Source organism: Microcaecilia unicolor, chromosome 7 (assembly GCF_901765095.1).
Source record: "Microcaecilia unicolor chromosome 7, aMicUni1.1, whole genome shotgun sequence".
Lineage (NCBI taxonomy): Eukaryota > Metazoa > Chordata > Amphibia > Gymnophiona > Siphonopidae > Microcaecilia > Microcaecilia unicolor.
Window position 1 is genome coordinate 281695925 of NC_044037.1, and position 18959 is coordinate 281714883.

The following is an 18959-nucleotide window of genomic DNA, read 5'->3' on the forward strand; positions in this document are numbered from 1 at the left end:
CCCCCTAATTCTATATAAGTTGCCAAAAATTGTGCACGCAAATTTGGGCACGGGCCCAATTTAGCACACCATTTAATTGAATAACAAGCCAATTATTGTCACTAATTAGATTTAGTTGGCATGCAATGCCAATTTTTTAAAAAGGTTCCAGAGGTGATCCGGGAAAATATAGACTGGTGAGCCTGATGTCGGTGCCGAGCAAAATGATAGAGACTATTATAAAGAACAAAATTACATATTCAAAAGGCCTTTTTTCGGGCTGAAAATGGGCGTGTGGCAAAATAAAGATTGGCCCGTATCCATTTTGGGCCTGAGACCTTACTGCCACTCATTGACTTAGCAGTAAAGTCTCACGTGTTATCCAAGCGGTAATCGTCAGTGCGCGTACACTGCCGATTACCGTCCGGTTAGCGCTGCACGCTGGAAATTTTCCGGCACTTGTAAAAAATTAAATTACCGCTCGGGCTACGTGGTAGCCAGGTGATAGTTCCAAATTGGTGTGCATTGGGTACGCATAGGCGCCTTTGCAGCTTAGTAAAAGGGCCCCTATATGTTTGAATAGATCCTCGAAAGCTAGTTTCTTTGGAGCTGTAACAAATTTTTCCCAGGGGGGTATTTTATGCCAGTGACGTAAGAGCATCCTATGCAATCCTACCATAACTTTCTTCTGTTATACAGAAGTGGAGGAAAGGGTTCTGAGGATTTTTTTGTACTCCATCAAACAATGTTGGACATTTAAATCCTACTACTACTACTAATTATCATTTCTGTAGCGCTACTAGACGTACACAGCACTGTACACTTGAACATGAAGAGACAGTCCCTGCTCAACAGAGCTTACAATCTAATTAGGACAGACAAACAGGACAAACAAGAGATAAGGGAATATTAAAGTGAGGATGATAAAATAAGGGTTCTGAACAAGTGAATAAGGGTTAGGAGTTAAAAGCAGCATCAAAAAGGTGGGCTTTTAGCTTAGATTTGAAGACGGCCAGAGATGGATCTTGACGTACCGGCTCAGGAAGTCTATTCCAGGCATATGGTGCAGCAAGATAAAAGGAACGGAGTCTGGAGTTAGCAGTGGAGGAGAAGGGTGCAGATAAGAGAGATTTACCCAGTGAACGGAGTTCCCGAGGAGGAATGTAGGGAGAGATGAGAGTGGAGAGGTACTGAGGAGCTGCAGAGTGAATAGGTCAATAAGAGGAGTTTGAACTGTATGCGGAAACGGATAGGAAGCCAGTGAAGTGACTTGAGGAGAGGGCTAATATGAGCATAACGACACTGGCGGAATATTAGTCTTGCAGCAGAATTTTGAACAGACTGAAGAGGAGAGAGATGGCTAAGTGGGAGACCTGTGAGAAGCAAGTTGCAATACTCTAAGTGAGAGGTGATAAGAGCGTGGATGAGGGGTCTGGTAGTGTGCTCAGAAAGGAAAGGGCAAAACGTTGGTGATATTATAGAGAAAGAAATGACAGGTTTTACTGCTTGCTATCTTAATTTTGAGAAGAGTTTTTGGTGAAGAATTTTTAAAAAAACATTGCCACAAAAGAAGAAAAAGCAACCTTTCTTCACTATATCCAAGAGGCAGGCACAGTGACTTTAGTCGACTTTGCAGATGTTCCAGAATTTTATGACTGTTCCCAAAACTGGAAGAAACATCTTCTCAAAGGAGAGTCTTTTTCAGACTGTCTGGGGGGGGGAGTTTTGCTATTAAAGTTGTAAAAGTTACTGGTAGGAAAATAATGTGTCTTTCGTGGAAAACAACAGTTCTGTGTTGTTTCCAGGAAACTCAATCTGATTGGCATAAAATCAGAACAGAAAACATCATGTATAATCGTTTAACTTCCCCCAGGCCATACTGTGCATACTATAGTAACACTCTACTAAGAATGTTTCGTTGGTTGTTTGTTTGCTTGTTTGTTTTGGGGTTGTTGTTTTTTTTGTTTGTTTTCTGTTTTGTGATTCTGTATAAAACTGATTTCTCCATTTGTGCTCCAGTTTTAGGATGAGCTCGGGCATCTGTTGTGTGTGTCCGTGGAAGGCAGCCATTTTAAATCACAGGGCCAGAGGGCTCATAAATCACAATTGTGCTGGAAGCAGAAGACAGGGCTAGTTAACAGCTTTCTGATGGGAAGATAAGGAAAAGGAAATGTGAGGTTATTAACAAGGATGGGGTGCTGTACACTCATATATCCGCTCTTTATTTATCTGAAGAATTGCAGCTGGGACTCATTCCTTTACTTAAACCAGTGACTTACTGCAGTTCTAGGAAGCAGCACATCTACTGAATTCCAACACTAAAATTAGACCCTAGGAAGGGGAATTCAGATGAGGAGCTATGAACACCAGTACCTTAGGGGCGTATCTGGAATCCGGCGGTAGGGGGGGCCAGAGCCAGAGAGGGGGGGCACATTTTTGCCTCCCTTCCCCCCCCCACCGCTGCCGCTGCTGCCTCTCTCCACCCCCCTCCCCGCCGTCAACCCACCCCCACTGCTTACTTTTACTGGCGGGGGGCCCCAACCCCCGCCAGCCGAGGTCCGACCCGCAGTCTTCATATTTCATCTTCCTCCGACTCCTCCGTGGCCGTGCTGCAAGGAAGTAACGCTGCAGTGCTGATTCGTTGAATCCAGTTCGGAGTCTGACGTCGCAGCACGTTGTACGCGCGTACAATGTGCTGCGACGTCAGACTCCGAACTGGATTCAACGAATAAGCACTGCAGCGTTACTTCCTTGCAGCATGGCCACGGAGGAAGACGGAATATGAAGACTTCGGGTCGGACCTCGGCTGGTGGGGGTTGGGGCCCCCCGCCAGCAAAAGTTAGCAGCGGGGGAGGGTTGACGGCGGGGAGGGGGGCCAGGGCGAAATCTGCGGGGGCCCAGACCCCTGTGGCCCCACGCAGATACGCCCCTGGTACCCATAGGATGCCCCATCTTCCTTTATAAAATGTGCCCACAGCAAAACTTTTAAAATGTTTCTCAATAGATTGCTTATTTGGCAAATTGGCACTCTGCTTACTTCATAGTGCAAGAGAACAGGTGTTCTTAGTACTGTAATATATCCAAGCACTATAACCAGATCCCTAATTTCCCACAGGTCTATATGGCTTACTGGAAGGGGCACAAATTGTAGATCTTTCTGCAGATTTTCCCCATTTCCCTGTGTAATTCCTGTAGGAGACTGGGGTCAGAACATTAGCAGTAGCAGCGGTGTTGGCTCTTGCACCTCTTCCACTTTGTGGCATCATCGTGGCTTGCCCACGGTGAAATTCTTCAGGACATGACCTCCTCCTGTTGCTGGGCCCAGAATGGAATGTGCAGCACTGTGCTGTCCTGTATGGTTCAAAGTATGACAGTGGCCCCAGGCAGCACAGAGGGGATGACACAGCCTGACAGGCACTGCCCTCCTTGTAAAGTCGCATTGCAATGGGAGGGCAAGTGAGGAGATGAGAAGTAGGAAACTGGGGAATGTAGGGTTCCTAAAGAAATGGGGAACCAAGAATGTGAATGGAGAGGGGACAATAAATGAGGGGGAAAGAGTGGCAAGAAAGTGAACGGGGGGTGAGTAGGTGAGGATACTGGTGGTGCTCTGGGGTATGAGTGAAAGGATCTTGGGGGAGCTATGAATGAGAAGATAGGACGAGGGAAGAGTGAGTGAGGAGCTCCGAGGAAATGTGGTGAGGGATTGGAAGGGCTATGGGGTGTAGGGAGAGGACTGAAGGGGGTGTGAGTGAGGTAAGGAATGGAATTGGTATCAGAGGAGGGTTCTATACTGACCCCATTTTGCCCTCTGAGATTTCAGATCCTGTCCTCTGCCCTGTACTTCCTCCCCCTCTGTCAGCTCCCATTCCCTCATCTTCTTTTGATTCCTGATTCTCCCTATCCTCCCCTTGGTGCCTCAGTCCCTCATCTGTCTATCCCTCTGCTCTTTCTCCTCCATCCCCTCCGATGCCCCATGTGAAATACAGGTCTTCAGGCAATGAGGTACTTCCAGGACAGAATTAGCTTGTCTTGTAAATCTGGAGTCAGCGACCTTAATATCACCAGCCCCTGCCAACCTGAGGAGTATCAAGCCTGCATCTCCACACACTGTAATGCTCATTTATACCATTGAGCCATCAGATCAGCCAGTCCTCTCCCACCTTGAGTTCACGTACATTTGGAGCTATATCAGTCTTACTGAAAAGGGTTAATAGCCATCAGTACAATGAAAGAAAGGTTTGTAGTAGCTGATGGCAGGTTGCGCCTTACAAAATACTCCTGTGGAAACGATTTAAAAATTTTAGATGTTTATATTAAATATTGTGTGAGATTCCAGGAAAGCTCCAAGTTAAGTATTTTGTGAGAGACTTTGGTAAACAAGCTGTGTCCTGGATGTTAATGTAATTGTAGCATTATGGCTTGAGTACAAAATGCATTTTTGAGCTCAGAGGGCACAGCTTTATCAGTTTACTCTTACATTCCAAGCTAGAAATTGTTTCCATAATCTGTCAAAGCGATGGCTGTTCCCTATTACTTTAAATGGTTACCAAAAGACCAAGGACTGAGGATCTTGGTCAAGCAGATAAGCAATAGGGAACAGTGCAGTTCTATTTTATGGCAGGACAGACAGTGGCTGTGGATTTCTGTACTATGGGGCTCATTTTCAAAAGAGAAAAATGGCCAGAAAGTGTCATAAAGCACCATTTGGACGGATTTCTTCTCAAAACCTCCAAATCAGTATTTTCGAAACCTGTTTTTCAGACGTCTTTATCTATGCATTTCATCTGACGTTTGTCCAACTGACAAGAGGGCGTGTTGGCGTGTTTTGAAGGGGATTAGGGCATGCCTAACACTTGGATGTTTTACAGCTACAATGGAACAAAACAAAACGTCTACGGCGAAAACGTCAACGTGTTGGTCTAGACCTGTTTTTCTAACGAATAAGACACAAAAAGGTGCCCTAAATGACCAGATGACCACTGGAGGGATTCGGATATGACCCCCCTTTATGCCCCCAGTGCTCATTGACCCCCTCCCACCACCAAAAAATGTGAATAAAAATAGTACTCACCAGCCTCTATGACAGCCTCAGATGTTATAAGCAGGTCCGTTAGAGCAGTGTTTCCCAAGTCCAGTCCTGGAGTACCCCTTGCCAGTCAGGTTTTCAGGGTATCCACAATGAATATGCATGAACTTGATTTGCATACACTGCCTCCATTATATAGGAGTGGTCTAGGGTTTAGGGTGGTGGACTTTGGTCCTGGGGAACTGAGGAACTGAGTTCAATTCCCACTTCAGGCACAGGCAGCTCCTTGTCACTCTGGGCAAGTCACTTAACCCTCCATAGCCCCATGTAAGCCGCATTGAGCCTGCCATGAGTGGGAAAGCGTGGGGTGCAAATGTAACAAAAATAAAATAGATACTATCTGAAGTCACTTCACTGGCTTTCGATCCGTTACCGCATACAATTCAAGCTTCTCCTACTAACCTACAAATGCTCTCACTCTGCTGCCCCCTCCTTACCTCTCCACCCTCATCTCCCCCTACATTCCTACCCGGAACCTTCGCTCACTGGACAGATCCCTCCTTTCTGCTCCCTTCTCCACCTCCGCTAACTCCAGACTCCGCCCTTTCTGCCTCACTTCACCCTTTGCCTGGAATAGACTTCCTGAACTGATACGTCAGGCCCCATCCCTACCCATCTTCAAATCCTTGCTCAAAGCCCATCTTTTCGACTCTGCTTTTGGCACTTAACCTAACCATTACTCCTCTATTCAATACCATTACCAATCTGTCTGTATTATGCATTTGCATACCTTAATTGTCTTTAGCTGTTTAGATCTATTAGTCTGTCTCTATGAACTATTGTGTAATCAGATGTACTATGCTGTCCTAATTTGATTGTCTCTGTTATGCCCTTTAGATTGTAAGCTCTTTTGAGCAGGGACTGTCTCTCTTCATGTTTGATTGTACAGCACTGCGTAAGTCTGGTAGCGCTTTAGAAATATTGAGTAGTAGTAGTAGTAGTATTCCAGGACCAGACTTGGGGAATACTTCATCAGAGCAGCATGCAGGTCCCTGGCGTAATATAGTGGTGGGTGCAGTACACTGTAGACAGGTGGACCCAGGCCCATACCTCCCCTTACCTGTTACATTTACGGTGTAAAGTGTGAGCCCTCCAAAACTCATCAGAAACCCACTGTACCCACATATAGGTGCCCCCTTCACTCATAAGGGCTATTATAGTGGTGCACAGTTGGGGGTAGTGGATTTTGGAGGGCTCATCAGACAAGATAAGGAAGCAACAGTGATAAGTGTACTTGGGAGCATTTATATGAAATCAACAGCTGTGCACCCTAGGGTGCCCCATTGCTCTCCTGGGATGTCTGGGGAGCCAGTCTACTAAAAAATACTGATCCATCCTACATCCCAATGACTTGATTTTCTATGTTTTTTTACTTGTGCATTCTTTTTTTTGAAAATGGCCTAAAAAGATAAATGCACAGAGCACAAAACCTTGTTACAAATGGCATTTTAAAAAAAAAGCGTTTTGTAGTTTTGAAAATGGTCATGTTTTCTATTCGGATTTTGGACTTTTAGAGCAAAACATCCAAAGTTTCACTTAGACGTCATATCGAAAATGCCGCTCCACGTAAGTTAGGGATGTGCATTCATTAGCGAGCATTCAGTTTGTCAGTGTGCCTTTAAAAATTTCAGGCATGCCAAGTCACACACATTAGGCGTGTGACACACGCATTTGCAGGGGCATGTGGTTAAGGCCTTCAGGAGATTCACTGAATCCCCACCCTGCTAGGCAGACTTGCCAGATGGCGAAAACATTTTCCAGCCTAATTTGTGGCCAAAGGTAGCCCAAAAAATAGCCCAGTATTAATAAGATGAATATTAATAACTTTGATATGAATATTAATAAGGTTGATATGAATATTAACATTGATATTATTGATATTGTTTTAATATTGATAACGCTAATATTAATAATTTCAAATTTTCACACTATCTTCAACCTGTACTTTCTTCTTTATGCAGAAAGCAAACACACCTCAAGGGAATCCACTATCATGCCTTCTAATCAGCACACATGGGCTGGGGACAGTGCATCTATCATATTTCCAGGAATATTCTCTTAAGATAAATACATAATACTTGTCATAATCATAACCGCAAAATAATCATAATCCACATAATAATAATATCGAACTAACTTCACTTTTCTTTTTCATAAAAAGTAGACTTTACAATTAATTTACGTAAGCACTTAGCAGTCCAAAACACAGTTTATACCTAATCGTGCAACCACCCTTAGGTATTTTTAATTTGAATTTTGATAGGGGACAATGGAAGGGAGGGACGAAGAATAGGAAAGCAAAGGGAGGCAGAGAAAATGGGGTGATCAATGCCCAGGTGCTCACCAATGCTAACCTTTGCTTCCCCCACCAAAAACATTTCATTTCTCCAAGTGCTTCATGGGATACAGTGGAACCTACTGTGGATCAACAAACACAAGTTCAAGACCAAAATGCCTCAAAAGATCTGTCAGCAGATTTGGAAGAGACATTTTCTGATGTTCAAGAAAGAGCTACATTGTTCGTTTCATTTGTTTTTGAGCAAGACTTGAACTCTGTAATGAAACTGTATTTTCGTAATTCCAAAGCAATTTTTTGTGATTATACCCTGATGTGACTAAGGCAACTCTGGATAGAAGAAAAGAGTTTTTGGTGATGCGTATGGAGGCGAGAAACTTGGGGGTCTTCATTTTTATTTGCTTATCCCTACAAGTGTTTAGTTCGATGGTTAATAACTAGTCAGATTTAATGTTAAATAAGCTGAGGATTTACCGTGTTAAGGCTTACACCTTTTTTCCTTTGTTCCTTGTGTATCTCCTGTTTAATTTTAGGCTTCTACTCCATGTTTTGTGGTCTGAAAAAGAGGTTGAAGATATTTCCTTTGTTAATTTCTTATTAAGAGTTACTTCTCTGTTTTTCTGTAGCAAGTAATGTTGCTTGTGTGATATATTGCATTACTGAAGAGTTCTGTGCACTCTTAAGTGCCTATGGTAAACAGAGTAAAAATAGGTTGATCGTGACTGCCCTCTGGAGGCCATTGTATTTCCTGCTGTGCCTGATTTTAATAGAAACCTATAACCCCAGACTCATCTGGTCCTTCCTGTGGCAGTTCTATTGTCCCCAGCTTTCTCTTTGTATCCCTGTACTAAGGATCCTCTGTTGTTAACCTGTACTTTCTTCAAATCTATTTGTGTGTTTGTCTCCCCTGCATGTTGCGAGAGGCCATTTCATTTTACTACCACCCTTTTTGCAAATGAAAAGTGCCTTGCAGTGCACTAAGGGGGTAATTTTTAGTTTCAATCATTTTTACTGATCACACATCCAATCAAACAGCATACAGATAGATGCAATGCATGTATAACCATTGAACATCTTACAAATAAATGCGAAAACAATAAAATCGTACTCGTCATCAAATTTTTTCTTTTAGGACAATAAACCCCCCTTCCCCTGAAACTGAAATCTCCCCATCCACTAATCTCCCCCCTAACCACCCAACTGTAAATCCACATGTAATCTTTGAAGTTCCCTACCTCCCCCTCCCCACCCACCCACCCAACTAGGAACTCAGAATTCCCCCAATAGGAGTATAACATACAAACAAACAAACCCCTCTCATGTCACATTGAGGAGTAGGCTACGACCTCGAGGGTGTAGAATCTGGAGATAATGGCCAAAAAACTTTTCCGTCTCTTTGGTGCTGACCGGGACTCCTGTGCCTCCCAGGTCGCCAAGAGATGTACCTGGTTCCTCCAATCCAATAAGCCGGGGGGTCCTGTAACGTCCAGTATTGCAGGATACACTTGCGGGCAAGCAAGCATAATTTACGCTGGAGCATCACTTCATTTTTATTGTGGCTCCTAAAGGCCCCCGGCACATCCAGTAGCAGCTGTTCTACCGTTCCCATAACCTTAATTCCCAACTTTAATTCCATAAAGCGTGCATCAGTGGTGAGGGTGGGTATACGTGCTACTGAGAGTAAAATGTCCCATTGTGCCAGGTTAACAGGTGTAGGTCTGCCATCTGATTATATTGAGTGGACACACTCTTTGCTGTTAAATTATAAACAGAAGGTAGAGTATCTTAGAGGCTCATCTATAGTTAAACCTGATAAACAAATGTCTTCATTGGGAAATGTGTAATTGTATACCTGTATGTGGATATCTTTGGTAAAATTCACAAGCACCTGTGTTGACATCTTTACTCATAACATCCTTACTCATAAGATGAGGTTCTGGAATGATTTCTCTTTTCTCTTTCTTTGTTCCAACAGGGTCAGCGGACTTTCTCCATTCATGGGAGACAATGACAATGAGACTTTAGCCAATGTTACCTCAGCAACTTGGGATTTTGACGATGAGGCCTTTGATGAGATCTCCGAGGATGCTAAGAAATTCATCAGCAGCCTTCTGAAGAAAGACATGAAGTAAAGAGATGAAAATGTGAAATGTTGTGATTCTGCATATTTTACATCTCTTTCCAGTCTAGCGGAAGCAGGTGCCCTATGTTGCCCTCCCCAACCATAGCAGTCAATAGAAGCATCCAGACCAGTTATTCCCAGACTGTGAATCGGTATGCCAAATGGGATCATATCATCAGTGGTTGGGGGGGTCACAGAAACAGGGCCACTCCCCCTCTCACTGGACTTCTACTGTGACCTATACCAGTAGTGGCAGTCAACATGGGGGCCTGTGAGTCCATGAACATTCACAAGCCCTGGAAACCCATACTGAATAATGGCGTCTGTGAGGGCACACCTCCTCGTAGGCCCTACGCTGGCTGGTTCCACTGCTTCCATCACTACTGCTGCTGGCTTCCTGCTTTGGACGATTGTAGGGTGGGGAAGTTGCGACCTGATAGTTTTGTTTTCATCATCATCTGGAGTCACATACATTTTCATTTGTCCAATGAACTATTCTAGCGTCTGTGGCATAGTGTCAGATCCTTAAAGATTGATATTTGAAAAAATCTATCTGATTAAAATCTGCTTATAACTGCATAACTCTAGTTAAAAATTCATCCAACTTAAAATCATTCCACACAAAATCACTGTGCGCATATACCGTGTTTCCCCGAAAATAAGACAGTGTCTTATATTAATTTTTGCTCCCAAAGATGCACTAGGTCTTATTTTCAGGGGATGTCTTATTCGGGAGTAGTTGGGGGACTATGGCGGTCGGGAACAGTATTGAAGTGGGGGGCGGTATCCTGCAGGAGTAGGCCGTGGCTCGCCTATCTGCCCACAGTGACTGCAGGACTCGAGCGGAGCAGAGCCACCCTGGCCAGGCTGGGAATGGAGGAGGGGTATGAACTAGGGAAGGTAATGGAATGTGGGGCCGGGCTGCTCTGGCTGGGGGTCTCGGGAGGTTGTGAGGGCGCAGGATCATCCCTACCGTATTACAAACGTTAAAAGAAAAAATTCTACGGTAGCTCCGTTCCCCGTTGGTGGCGCTTTATGCACTCCTCCTGTACATTTGCAACACTTTCCATCCTTCTAGTCTGACTTAGCCCTTGGCGATGGAGCAGCGCCGAAAGGGCTCAGTTACTCATTTTCTTTTCTTTTATTATTTCTGCAAGGGGGATGTTTCTTTTCTTTCCAGGCTCACTTACCGGTAGTTGATCTTCACAAAAGCGTAAAGGAGGATGGTAGGAGTCTGCTGGACAATAGATTTTCCACCTCAGTCTTGTTCCTTTAATGTTATTTCGTCTTTGGGTTGCAGCGAAAAAAATTAAGGTTTTTGTGTCCATGTCCCATCGGGGCCAAACAAAAACTTTGCTAGGTCTTACTTTCGGGGGAGGCCTTATATTTAGCAATTCAGCAAAACCTCTACTAGGTCTTATTTTCAAGGGATGTCTTATTTTTGGGGAAACAGGGTACCCCCAACCCCCGGTTTACAAAACTGTATGGCAATGCCGACACAGCCCATTCAAAGTGAATGGACTGTGTAGAGCACCAGCAGCCACTAGTGAAGCTTTGTAAACACGGGGGATATTTAGCCAGACAAGAAAACCTCCCGGTTGAGTTGTGCCCAAGACAGACATCAGATTTATCCAGTTTGTGTATAATCAGCAGTAGCACACTTAATTATGTGGACAGCTCCATTAGCACAAATATCGACTCCTTGCTCTTTATTTTCATTTTGACTTCCTCCATGTGGCATAGAGAAAAGAAGATATTTTGGGTTACATGCCAGGAGATGTTTGTTGGCCATAATGTAGAGCAATTCATGGTATAATGGTAAGGAACATCTTAGTGAAAAGTATGAGCTCTACTGTGGTGAAGGCCCAAAGCACACTGTACTCTATTTTAAGAACAGTTTTTGTTACGCTTTTTGGTTTTAATCTAATTTAACACAGAGACTTAGAACCTGCCACTTTCAGCAAAAAAAACCCCAAAAAACTCTGTGCACAGAATTTCCCTGACACCTACTCCTACCCCCACCCCCAATCTAGCCACCTAAAGTAGGGCCTCTACATGTCAGCTTATGCTACCGTTCTATAACAGATTAGGGGGCCCTTTTACTAAGGTGCACCAAAAAAGTGGCCTGCACTGGTGTAGGTGCGTGATTTGGACACGCGCAGGTCCATTTGCTCAGCGCGCCTGGAAAAAGGCTTTTTTTTTGGTGCTAGAAAATGGACGTGCGGCAAAATTAAAACCGGCGCGCATCCATTTTCAGGCTGAGACCGTACCGACACCCATTGACTTAGCGGTACGATCTCACGCGCTAACCAGGCGGTAAGTGCCCAGCGCGCATAAACTGGCAATTACCGCCGGGTAAGCACCACATGGTAGAAAATAGTAAATATTTTCTACCACATGCTTTGGGCGTGCATCAAAAATGGAATTAACGCCCAGGGCAAGCAGTAGCCAGTTGGTAGTGCCAATTTGACACGCATGTAGGCGCCTACGCGCCTTAGTAAAATGCCGCTAGGTGCGCTAACGTGGCATTATAGAATACTAGATCCTGCAGTGCCTGTTAGATTCTATCTGTTAATGCTGTGGTACAAAGCTTTTAAAACTGAGTGGAAAAGACTATGGAGATTAGTTGTTAAAATTTGCTTTTTATATTTTTATTTTTGCCTAACACTAACCTACAATTCCTCCTTTAAACCCCAATCTTTAAGTTCCCACAGCACAAAGCAAAGTAGCGTTCACTTACCAGAGAAATGTCCTCTTCTCTCAGAACTTCTCAGAAGCGGGTAAAAGGGAAGGCCTCACTTTCCTACAGGAGATGGCTGAGCGGCAAGTAAAGCACTTGCTGTGCGGCCATTTCAAGGGGAGCCCTTACTGCCACCCATTGAGGTGGCGGTAAGGGCTCCTGCGTTAAGCCAGCAGTAACCTGGCAGTTCGTGTGACTGCCCGATTACCTCCGGGTGGACTCCAGAGCTACCAAAATAATTAAATAAATACATTTTTTTGGTGCCGGAAATGATGGCGTGGTAGGGGTGAGAAGTACTGCCAGGCTGCTTGTGGTAGCCCAGCGGCACTTCCTGTATAGCGAGAGGTACGACCATATTGGGCGTTGGGCTTACAGCTTCTTAGTAGAAGGACCCTAAATTGCATACATAAGTGGGAGCCCTCCCCTGTATCCCACCTATGCTCCGCCTTTGAATGCACCCCCCCCCCTTGCAATTCGTACTTTGTAAGTTAAGCAGGTATTTGCAGAGTAGCACAGAGGCAGAATTTTGTATTCACATGCATATGTGCGCACATGTGCACTTGCGTGTCAACTTTATAAATGTGATCCCTTAAGAGAGTAATGGTACAAATGCAGGTATGGGTATAATTCTCTGTGTGGACTTCACTGGATTTTTCAAAGCAAAAAGGACATACGTAGTACCACTATGAAAATTACCGCAGGAAAACTATGCGCTTACACGTACGCCTACTCCATGTGTCACACAATTATTCTGAGCTAATTTGCACGTTGTATGTTTGAACTTTCAGAAGTATGTACATAACTACAAACTCCACCTTAGCCCCTCCCCAGTAAAGGCTCTGCTCTCTGCAACTAAAAGTATACGCACTCTTTAATCCACATCAGGGAAGTAGTTTCGTTAATGGCCATTATCATGGATAACACTGTTTTATCTATGAAAATTGCTTGGAACATTATTCTACCTCTGTGTGTGAGAGAAATGCTTACTACATCTATGCTACAATAACAGGTTCAAAATGATAATAATTCACAGGATTATCTACGGTGAAGCCCCAGAATACATGTACAAAATTGATTGACCTTCCTGCCAGAAACGAATCAATATCTTCTCGAACTTATCTCAATCTGCATCTCCCTAATTGCAAAGGACGCAAATACAAGACTGTTTGCGCATCCAACTTCTCCATCTTAGGCAGCCAACTATGGAATGCCTTACCAAGATCTATTCGAACAATCAGGGACCTGCTACCTTTCCGGAAACTTCTAAAAACTTACCTCTTCAAACAAGCCTACACAAATGACCGGACTTAGAATATGAGTCCAAATGCACTACCGGATCTGACCATGATGACTGAATCTAGAATGTGCTTTCTAACACATCCCTCTTCCTTCCCCTACCTATACATTCTCGCATACTCAACAATACGCCATTCCCAATATACACCCTCCTCTTTTTTCCCCTACCTTTACCTTCCTCCCTTCTTGTCCATCTTACCTATCCATACCTAATCGACCACCCCTTTACTCATCAGTTTATAGCTACATCCAGGGGTGTGCTGGTAAATTTTTAACAACAGGCTCTTTCTCCGAACGTAGCCAGCTCTGCAGTTGGAAGGGCCAGGGGTGGCCAGGGATGGGGGGGGAGCAACACTTGCCTCTCTCTCCTCCCTCCCTTCGTGCGGGCACGCTAGGCATACCTTTGCTGGCAGCCACCACTCCCAACGTCTTGCTCTGAGCAGCATGCTGGAACTTCTCTCACATGCTCGAGAAGTCTCAGCCTGCTGCCCAGAGCTGGAAACAAGGAGCTGGGAGCAGCAGTAGTCTATTTACTTGGCTGGCAGGGCTCAGCATCCCCACCAGCAAAGTAAAAGAGAATTCAGCAGGGGGCCCAAACCCACATTTTGGGAGCCAGTTGTTAAAGAAGCCATGGAGGGCCCTACTTTAACAACCAGCTCCCAAAATTCTTAAAAACTTAACAACCGGCTCTTACGAGCCTGTGAGAGCCTGCTCCAGCACACCACTGGCTACATCCACCCTATGTTACTCTGTTCACCTGATACGTAAGCCGCATTGAACCTGCTATTGAGTGGGAAAGTGCGGGGTATAAGCATTACAAATAAATAATGAGCAGAATCTGAAATCCCTGAGCTTTATTCACCAGCACAAGTTGAACAAACCGTTACTTTTCAAGAAGGATGTTGAGGAGTTTGCCAGAGTTAAAAGTTCTTTGTTTATAGTGTGGTAACCTGTTTGTTCCTAGGCCTTAAGCTCCCTGTTGCCTGATATATTTTGCTTCAGGAAGGACTGAGCATTCTCTTGTCTCTTTTGTGAGCAGGAATCGCTTGAATTGTACCGAGTGCCTTCAGCATCCCTGGCTGCAGCAAGACATCAAAACCATGGAGGTCAAAACTCTTTCCAAAGACAGAATAAAGAAGTATATGGCAAGAAGAAAGTGGCAGGTATTACGCAGTGGCATAGCCAGGGGTGATTTATTTTGGTGGGGCCTCAGGTTAAACCTGGGTTGGCATTAGACAGTGCAGATTTTGGCATCACCTCCAGTTCTGCTCTCACTGACCCATGCCACTGCCACTGACTGGGTGGGCCTGACTCCAATGTGGTGGGGCCAAGGCTCACCCAGGCCCACCCATAGTTACGGCCTTGGTATCAGGGGCGTATCTGGACTTCGCTGTTAGTTGGGGGGTCCAGAGATGAGGTGAGGGGGCACATTTTAGCCCCCCCCCCCCCCCAGCGCCTCTGACAACCCCTCCCCGGCGCTATTGCCGACGCCACCCGCCATTGCAGACACCCCCCACGCCGCCAGAACCACCTCCAACAACTGTGGCCCGCCCACCGTCGCCGTGACTTCGCCTACCTTTGCTGGCGGGGGACCCCAACCCCCACCAGCCGAAGTCTTCTTGCTTCGTTTAGTTTCTGAGTCTGTCTGACGTCCTGCAAGGCTTCGTTCTGTTTCTGCGAGTCTGACGTCCTGCACGTTGTGTACGTGCAGGACGTCAGACAGACTCAGAAACCAAACAAAGCAAGAAGACTTTGGCTGGCGGGGGTTGGGGTCGCAAAGGTACTAGACGGCGATGGCAGGTTGATGGCAGGTTGGCGGTGGGAGGGGAGGGGGGTTGAGAGGCTCGTTGGCAGGGGGGTCCAGGGCCAAATCTATGGGGGCTGTGGCCCCGTGGCCCCATAGCAGCTACGCCCCTGCTTGGTATTACAATTAGGCTGAGTACACAGGGCATGATTTCTTCACCAATAAGGGGGAGAGTATCAGATTACTAAGATCTGGAGCAATGTTTGTACTATTGTATAGTATTCGATGTGTACTATAGCATTTGTTCTAACAAAAGAAAGAATTTGAATTTTTTTGGGCACCATCTCGCCGAGTCCTAATTTAAACTGTTACGCACCCATAGAAAATAAAGTCATATGTTTGTATTCGTTTTTGACTGATCCAAAACCCACACATTGGAGTCGTTTCAGTTAAGTGGGTTATTTTTATTTTTTTGAGGGAGAAGAGAGAGAGGTTTTTTTTTTTTTAAATTGAAAATAAAACACAAAACTTTTTTGTAACAGTACCCGAACCACAAGAGTGTGGACCATCTTGGGTTTGGCGCTTAACTACTACTACTACTATTTAGCATTTCTATAGCGCTACAAGGCGTACGCAGCGCTGCACAAACATAGAAGAAAGACAGTCCCTGCTCAAAGAGCTTACAATCTAATAGACAAAAAATAAATAAAGTAAGCAAATCAAATCAATTAATGTGAACGGGAAGGAAGAGAGGAGGGTAGGTGGAGGCGAGTGGTTACAAGTGGTTACGAGTCAAAAGCAATGTTAAAGAGGTGGGCTTTCAGTCTAGATTTAAAGGTGGCCAAGGATGGGGCAAGACGTAGGGGCTCAGGAAGTTTATTCCAGGCGTAGGGTGCAGCGAGACAGAAGGCGCGAAGTCTAGAGTTGGCAGTAGTGGAGAAGGGAACAGATAAGAAGGATTAACATTAGCCGATCCTGTTTTCATCCTTCAGGGCTATATCTCAGTCACTGCTCTTGCATTAATTATGTATTTTAATTTGTGTTTTAACCAATTAAAGCACCATTTCCACTCCTAACCAACAAGGAAGCCAATTGCTATAGCTTTCTAGAAAATTTCCTGCGTATCTGGTGGGAAAATCTTATTGTGAACTCTATAAAAATGCATTGCGCAGGTAAAATGATGGACTAACTCCCCGCACAGAAATAGCATGTTTCATTTCATTTTTGCTTTCTATTTCAGAAAACAGGCCATGCTGTCCGAGCCATTGGACGACTTTCCTCCATGGCAATGATGTCTGGTCTAAGTGGAAGGAAGTCCTCCGGAAGCTCACCTACCAGCCCTTTAAATGCAGAAAAGCTAGAAACAGAAGGTAACGATCCCATCGCATCTCTGGCTTGATCGGGGAAAGAATTCACAAATCTTAGGCCAGGGATTGGGCTCAAAAGCTGCTCCATAAATAAAGTGTTCTATTACATAGTAGCATAGTAGATGACGGCAGAAAAAGACCTGCACGGTCCATTCAGTCTGCCCAACAAGACAACTCATGTGTGCTACTTTTGTGTATACCCTACTTTGATTTGTACCTGTGCTCTTCAGGGCACAGACCGTATAAGTCTGCCCAGCACTAGCCCCGCCTCCCAACCACCGGCTCTGGCACAGACCGTATAAGTCTGCCCAGCGCTATCCCTGCCTCCCAACCTCCAGTCCCGCCTCCCACCACTGGCTCTGGCACAGACCGTATAAGTCTGCCCCGCACTATCCCTGCCTCCCAACCTCCAGCCCCGCCTTCTATTGCCAGCTGCTGAATTCCCTCAGCCCAGTGGTGTGCTGGAGCCGGCTCGCACCAGCTCACAAGAGCCGGTTGTTACATTTTTCAGCATCTTGTGAGCCAGTTGTTTACCGAGAGCGAGCCGGCTTGCCTCTCCTCCCCCCACCCCGCGAGCTGCAGGCTCCCCCGGCTGCTCCCCAGGTCGTCCACCATCTCCTGCTGCCCTCAGCTCCCCGATAGCCCTCGTTTCCTTCTTGCCGCCGCCCTGCCTTTAAATATTGTATTTTTCCTTGAGTCGCGGTGCTGGCATTGAAAGCAGCAGGCTCGGCTCGCCTCCTGCCTTCCCTTCCCTCGCTTGGTTCCGCCCTCGCAGAAACAGGAAATACATCAGAAGAGGGCAGAACCATGCGAGGGAAGGGAAGGCAGGAGGCGAGCCGAGCCTGCTGCTTTCAATGCCGGCACCGCAACTTGAGGAAAAATACAATATTTAAAGGCAGGGCGGCGGCAGGAAGGAAACGAGAGCTATCGGGGAGCTGAGGGCAGGCAGGAAATGGTGGACAACCTGGGGAGTGGGGGATCGGGGGCGAGGGGGATGGAAGAAGGCAGGAAAAGTAGGCTACTGGCGTTAAGTGGGGGGAGGGGCCCAGGGAGAGAGGAGAAATTGCTGGACATGGAGGGGAGGGCAGGGGAGAGAGGACAGCTGCTGGATATGGATGGATGGAGGGGCAGGGGAGAGAGGAAAATCGCTGGGTATGGTTGGCTGGAGGGGGGCAGGGGAGAGAAGAGAATTGCTGATATGGATAGATGGAGGGAGGGCAGGGGAGAGAAGAGTTGCTGGACATGGGTGAATGGAGGGGAGGGCAGGGGAGAGGAGAGTTGCTGGACATGGGTGGATGGAGGGGAGGGCAGGGGGGAGAGGAGGGTTGCTGGACATGGATGGAGGAGAGGGAAGGGAGAGAGAAGAAATGCTGGACATGGATGGAGGGGAGGGAAGAGTGAGGAAGGAGATGAGATGAGGGAAAAGGAAGAGAGGAGAAAAACTGCACATGGATGAAGAAAATAGGCAGAAGCTGGATCCACTGGACAGTCAAGTCTGCGGAGGACCCAGCTTTTACTTACAGTTGTAGGGCAAGAAATGAAGAAGAAAGGCAGAAAGTAAAGAAATAAATGGAAAGGAAGGCCTGGAAACGGAGTTAAGAGGACAGATAGCAGCAGAATCGGATACTGGGCCAGCATGATCAGAAAAACAAAGCCACTAGACAACAAAGGTAGAAAAATCATTTTATTTTCATTATAGTGTTTGGAATATGTCCACTTTGAGAATCAGGTGCTCAACACTAAAAGTTTATATTTATTTACTTATTTATGGCATTTTATCCCACATTAAACATGAGTTAAATTGGAACCTGGGATCATTTAAAATTTTTTTTTCCTGGAGTAATGCATTGCCCCCCCCCAGGCTCTCTCCCCAGCTATAGCCAGCTCTGCAATTTTTTTTTTTTTGGGGGGGGGCGCAGAGGTGGACGGGGGGGGGGGGGTGCAGAGGTGGACCGGGAGAGAGCCTGTTAAACATTTACCAGCATACCACTGCCTCAGCCCCTTCCAGAACAAGTATAATTCACTCATACATTGGTTGTACCCAGGGCTGTGGAGTTGGTACTCCAAACTTTCATCTCCGTCTCCTCTGTTTTTCTACTGTCCGACCCCGATTCCTACTGATAACGAGCTTTAAAGTTTTTCTTCTGGTTCTAAAGTACTTGTAAATTTAACTTACAATTTACCAGTACTTAGGTCTAGGAAAAATATGTAAGTATGAAATGATAAATGTACTATATATTATAATGTTGTAAGCTTTCGTTTGAAGCTGGAGTCGGAACATTTTATCAACCCCAACACCACCCAAAATTACTTCCGACTGACTCCGACT

The 18959-nt window shown here is 45.6% G+C and overlaps 1 protein-coding gene across 1 annotated transcript in view; it reads left to right on the top strand.

Annotated features, from left to right (window-relative positions):
- Nucleotides 1–18959, top strand: part of LOC115473714 (myosin light chain kinase, smooth muscle-like) — a 673403-nt gene that overhangs the window by 640521 nt on the left and 13923 nt on the right. The window contains exons 29-31 of the mRNA XM_030208760.1: nucleotides 9337–9489; nucleotides 14559–14682; nucleotides 16504–16633. Of these exons, the coding sequence (XP_030064620.1) occupies nucleotides 9337–9489; nucleotides 14559–14682; nucleotides 16504–16633 (407 nt within the window). The remainder of the gene's footprint in view (nucleotides 1–9336; nucleotides 9490–14558; nucleotides 14683–16503; nucleotides 16634–18959) is intronic.